Raw genomic sequence first — 6000 nt, 5'->3', positions numbered from 1 at the left:
CTACATTGCCCAACATGCATCGGGAAACGCAGGCTTGGCACATTAGGGCAAGAAAAAACTTTGTCTCATTTCCAAAGTAAAAACAAGCCAAAGGCCCAAAAAGTAGCCCAAATCCATACCTTGGCTAGTTTGTACTTTGAAAAACTGTCTGAACTTTAAATTACTAGCCCAATTTGGCTGGAAACCTGGCAACCCTGGTAAGTTCATAAATTCTACCAAGATGTATTGAAAATGTGCTCTAATTAGGGAAGGGTTGCCAAATTTTCCCCCGGTGGAGACCGGGCAGGGGGCAGGCAGTGACGTCAAGGGTGGGCCGTGACATCAAAGGAGAAAAGGCACTTGATATGCAGCAGATAACATCTGTAGTATACAATGGGATTATTGAGAATTTATCTGTTATCTACTATGTGTCCTGTGCTTGAATGGGTGTAGCCATAGGGACAGCCATTCAAGCACAGGAGACACATTAGATAACAGATAAATTCTGAAGAATACTATTGTATACTACAGAGCTAATCTGTTATCTGCTATGCAACCTGTGCTTGTTTATATAAACGATGGTAGTCTTTCTGAAGCAAACACACCAGTTTTACCAATGCAGCACATCACTACATTATAATGTCCTTCATTTTAAACACTTTAATTTTTTGGAGTTCCTGTTCCTTTAAAATAAAAAAAAATATATAGATTATCATTTTAAAAAAGACAAAACAGTGATGGGCAAAGTTCTATTCTGAAGCATTTCATGGAATGGCTCTAGCAGTAGCTGTTATTTTGTATTTTATTTAATTGCCTTTCCAGATTGAATGTCACTGGAATCTTTTATATTGACAACAACATTGTTATGGCTGGTTATCTTTTATTGCTTGAGATAATTCATGCTTATCATTGAACGTCGTTATTTTTAAGAGAATTCTTCTGGTTAGTTCAATAGTTTCATCCCATCTGTTCTTCTCAAAACTTGTGTAAGAAGACATATTCTCTGCATACTGTAGAATTGATTTTAGATACCTATTGGAAAAATAAATATTACAAAGTGGTATACTTGTACACGGTGAATAGCATACCTGTTTTAGTTTTGCAGGCGTTTATTATTGTATGTTATTGCCTACAAAATTATGTTTTAGCCTATATGCCTTTATGGCATTAAATATGGGCAATTCCACTACATAAAATAAAATTATTCTGTGATGCATACTATTTTTCTAAATAATCGTTAACACATTATTGGATCATAGCAGGAAATACCTGGATATGGGGTCGTCAGGCACTGATTATTTACTAATATATTTATATGGCTATATCTTAACAATTTTGTAATGAAATACTTTGGTATTTTAGCACACAATCTGCCATTCTTGTTGTTCTTGCTGCTGCTAGACTACTAATCTCAGTGGGTTCTTGCTGGGAATAGCATTATACTAGTATATTATCCGAAAGGCTAATGGAAAAAGCAATGGAATTGCAGTTACATCATTTTCCTTACTTTATATATTTCTGGTAATCCACTAAATTCTTCTCAAGAATTGTGTGTATGTTCTGCATATTCACAATCACCAACATTACAAATAATCGAAGAATAGGAGTTAGGATCTTGATGCTAGGGGGGAAAAAAAAGATAAAAACTCTATATATTTTAAAATATTTACATCATCTCAACTAATGTTGCGTAAGCTTTGAAAGTTATGTCCATCAGATCTGATCTTTATATCCCAAATATCTGCAAATTATCAAATGAAAACACACAATAAAACATAAACAACTTTATATATAGAGGCTATTCTGTATGATTCTCTTATTTCTTAGATATTAAATGTGTATTTGTGTTTAACTTAGTGTCTTGCTTTTAAAGATTTTTATTTTATAAGGGAGTATTTACAATTGTCTTTTAAAAGGTCATAGTTGAGTGTTACTGGCATTGAGAGGCATTAAGAACATTTAATAGTTAAAGGAAAACTAAAGCCTTAAAAAATAATATGACTACAAATTACCTATTTTATATACTGAACTTACTGCCTTTTGCTACCTAAAGGTTCAGCATCCCTGTAATTATCCAGGACTTGTTTGCAGGGCCTCACCATATTTGATTTTATTAGGGGTCTGTGACACTGCACATGCTCAGTGTAGTCAGGCACTGTCACATCATCAAGCAAATAACATAGAAAATGATGCGATAGGGCTGATTAATAGATTCTGATGCAAATTGCACTGGTTTCTGAGCTGCCATGTAATGCAAATCTAAATCATTACTAGTCAGCCTTGTATGGATCAGCAAAAATGAAGATTGGGGAGCTACCAGATGTGTATTCAGAGGCACAGATCATCACTGCTAAAGGGATGTGATGGCTTTGGGTTTTCAAAAGCCCAAATCATGATGTGACGCATTTCTGTCCAATTGAGCTTTAGTTCTCCATTAAAATGCCAAAAGGCAAAACAAAGCTGCCTAGTAATGTGTTGTATATGATCGATAGACAGGAATGATGCCAGCCCCCGAGCAGGAGGATCAGAACAGCTCTCGGGTTTTAACAGAGAAACCCTTTGGTCATCTTTCTGACTGCAACTGAGCAACTTTTAATACAGAACCACATACACACTGTTCAGCAAAATGATTATAATCAAGGAATATGATCTGACCTGTACAACATACGTATGTAGTTCTGCCTTTGACGGGAGCGTAGTGCTTTCTGCATCCATTGTTCATACCTGAGCTCTGAGATAAATATAACATTTCTTGATATAAGGTAAAGTTGTGTGCTCACTTTACGTAGAATACCAACCACTTCCACAACCCATCGATGGCAAAACAATTTCTTAATATGCTTGTTGCAAAGGTTGGTCATAGTTGTAAACCTGAAAAAATATATATACAGTAACATGTAAGGAAAACTATACCTTCAATACAACCTGTTAAGGGGATGTTAATTCCAAGGAAAGCAGAATTGTGTGGAGGTTGTATGAGGGCAAATACATGATTTTTCTACATGTAAATCAGAATTTTCAATGGTATATATTAAGGTTTTTCTTAAAAATGAGGCTGCAGCTTACTTATTTGTTATAGTGAGCCATGCTGCTTATGCACACACCTGTCTTTATTTCTCAACATTGCATATGTGTCCTTCAAATAAAAAAATACTATTCCACAGCGGGATTAGGTACAATTTTGTGCATTTGTTGTTTATATGAAGATAAAACTTGGCATAAAACATTATGCATACTAAAACAAATGTTCATATTATTATGCTCTCACTTAATTGTCACCCATTTTAGGAATGTGAGATGCTGTAACCCAAAATTTAGCTGTACATCCCACTGAAGAAAGAAACTACACAAATGACCTGAATAAAAATAAGTGTTCAAAAGTAGTGCAGTGGTTTATAGAGTGCACATACCCCAAACATAACTGCACTTCAGAGTAGTGGCTCTGGAAGTTATAAATAGTGTTATTACTGAAACTTCTATAATAAATAAAGCATAAAACATACTTGTCTGTTAAAATGCAGTAGTCCAAATCCTCCACATCAGTGAAATCCTTTATTTGGTGTTTATGCAAGGATATAATATATAGTGTTTCATGAGTGAACAACATTCCAGGGTCTGCACTGCCTTCTACCCTTAAACACAATGATGTAATACAATCTAAATTAATCTGTAAATGCATAGAACACTTTCATATTAATTATTGACTTAAATGTAGGTAGGGTTATCGAACGGGAGGACCACAGGCCAAATATGGTACAGGTATGGGATCCGAAACCAGTTATCCAGAAATCTCCGAATTACAGAAAGGACGTCTCCCATAGACTCCATTTTATCGAAATAATCCAAATTTTTTAAAAATGATTTCCTTTTTCTCTGTAATAATTAAAGCAGTAGCTTGTACTTGATCCCAACAAAGATATAATTAATCCTTATTGGAAGCAGAACCAGTTTATTGGGTTTATTTAATGTTGCTTTGAATAAGAGACTGGAATATGAATAGGAAAGGGCCTGAATAGAAAGATGAGTAATAAAAAGTAGCAATAACAATAAATGTGTAGCCTTACAGAGCATTTGTTTTTAGATGGGGTCAGTGACCCCCAATTGAAAGCTGAAAAGAGTCAGAAGAAAAAAGCAAATAATTCAAAAACTTTAAAAAAATAAAATAATGAAGACCAATTGAAAAGTTGCTTAGAATTGGCCATTCTATAACATACTAAAAGTTAAGGTGACCCAGTCCTTTAATTATTCATATTAGCCATGTAGCTGGGTATTACCGTTTTTTTTTAAACAAATGAGGACTTTAGCAAACTCTGTGTGTTTTTAACATAGTAGGAGCATAGTAATAAATGCCAAGATTTTCCACAACTCTTTAGCTTTGCTTCTCAATGGCAGCCCAAACCCCAATGATTATGTGCAGTGTCAGCTACACTCAAAAGATGGCCTAACAGTTTAGAATATGGAGATCTGCTGAGAACAACTTTGAAGGCATGAATCATTTTTGTTATAAGGCTGTTGAACCTCTGGGTTAGTATGTTCAATATAATAAATACAGAATTTCTAGCTACATTAAGGGGCCGATTCACTAAATTCGAGTGAAGGATTCGAAGTAGAAAAAATTCGAATTTCGAAGTATTTTTTGGGCTACTTCGACCATCGAATGGGCTACTTCGACCTTCGAAGGATTTAATTGTTCGATCGAAGGAATAATCCTTCGATCGTACGATCGCAGTATTTGCGCTAAATCCTTCGACTTCGATATTCGAAGTCAAAGGATTTCAATTCCTAGTCAAATATCGAGGGATAATTAACCCTCGATATTCGACCCTTAATGAATCAGCCCCTAAATGTTACACTTAGTTCTCTCTTGAAAAGCAGCAGCACTTACTTTCTAACTTGTTCAGAATGATCAGGAGGAGATGGAAGATGTGTCCACTCTTGAAGACTGTCACAGCATTCTATTACCTGTGTATAACAAAAACGTGTCAGGTTTCTCAATAACATAAAGCTGTTAGCTTTACACCTTTCTTGTTAGAGTTACACTGTCTACTCTCTATAGATGTATAAATCAAAGCCATCCGGTTGCTTTTGATGATTACTATTTTATCCAAGTTTCATATAATGCCAAATGGAGGATTGTTTAGCTATTAATATATAGAAAACATTATGTTTAATTCATCTTTTTCCCTTTGCATCTGTTACACCAACCAACAGGTATGGGATCCGTTATCTGGAAACCAGTTATCCAGAAAGTTCCGAATTATGGAAAGGCCGTCTCCCATAGACTCCATTTTATCCGAATAATCCAAATTTTTAAAATAATACTTGATCCAAACTAAGATATAATCCTTATTGAAAGCAGAACCAGCCTATTGGGATTATTTAATGTTTTCTTTTAGATGTACAGTATGAAGATCCAAATTACAGAAAGATTTATCTAAAAAGCCCCAGGTCCTGAGAATTCTGGATAATAGGTCCCATACCAGTATTAATTATAACCTACTGAATTGGGTTTAGGACCATCTTATAAAACAAATAGATATATTCTCAACTATTCCTGCACCCAAGACATGGAACAAAATGGACAATTTTTTGCATTTTGGTGTAGGAACTAGGGCCGAATCCTTCTTCCCAGCTGAACCGAATCCTAATTTGCATAAGCAAATTAAGGGCGGGAGGGACTTTTTGTCACAAAACAAGGAAGTAAAAAAAGTTTCCCCCTTCCCACCCCTAATTTGCAAATGCAAATTAGGATTCAGTTCAGTATTCGGCCAAATCTTTCGTGAAGGATTCCGGAGTTTGGCCAAATCCAAAATACTGGATTTGGTGCATCCCTAGTAGGAACAACAACCTGAAACACATACACAAGTAAGATTCTACAGCATAAATCTACTGGATTGTCATCCTCTTTAGTATTTTATTTTTGACACCAGGGGGTGGATTTATCAAAGTGTGAATTTATCAAATAGTGAACTCTATTGATAAATATGATTCTAAAAATCCCACAAGAATGAATAGAAAGTG

General features: G+C 35.1%; 1 protein-coding gene across 3 annotated transcripts in view; it reads right to left on the bottom strand.

Moving 5' to 3' along the window:
• Window positions 1–627: 627 nt before the first annotated feature.
• Window positions 628–6000, bottom strand: part of ermard.S (ER membrane-associated RNA degradation S homeolog) — a 22089-nt gene continuing 16716 nt past the window's right edge. For all 3 annotated transcript variants that reach the window (XM_018265235.2, XM_018265239.2, XM_018265238.2), the window contains 5 exons: window positions 4865–4941; window positions 3483–3611; window positions 2635–2850; window positions 1487–1600; window positions 628–1011 (listed from right to left, as the gene is read on the bottom strand). In XM_018265235.2, the coding sequence (XP_018120724.1) occupies window positions 843–1011; window positions 1487–1600; window positions 2635–2850; window positions 3483–3611; window positions 4865–4941 (705 nt within the window). In that variant the 3' untranslated portion in view covers window positions 628–842. The remainder of the gene's footprint in view (window positions 1012–1486; window positions 1601–2634; window positions 2851–3482; window positions 3612–4864; window positions 4942–6000) is intronic.

The sequence above is a fragment of the Xenopus laevis genome, chromosome 5S, assembly GCF_017654675.1.
Source record: "Xenopus laevis strain J_2021 chromosome 5S, Xenopus_laevis_v10.1, whole genome shotgun sequence".
NCBI classification, from domain to species: Eukaryota; Metazoa; Chordata; class Amphibia; order Anura; family Pipidae; genus Xenopus; species Xenopus laevis.
The sequence above is the reverse complement of the archived record's forward strand: the minus strand, read 5'-3'. Positions and strand labels throughout refer to the sequence as shown.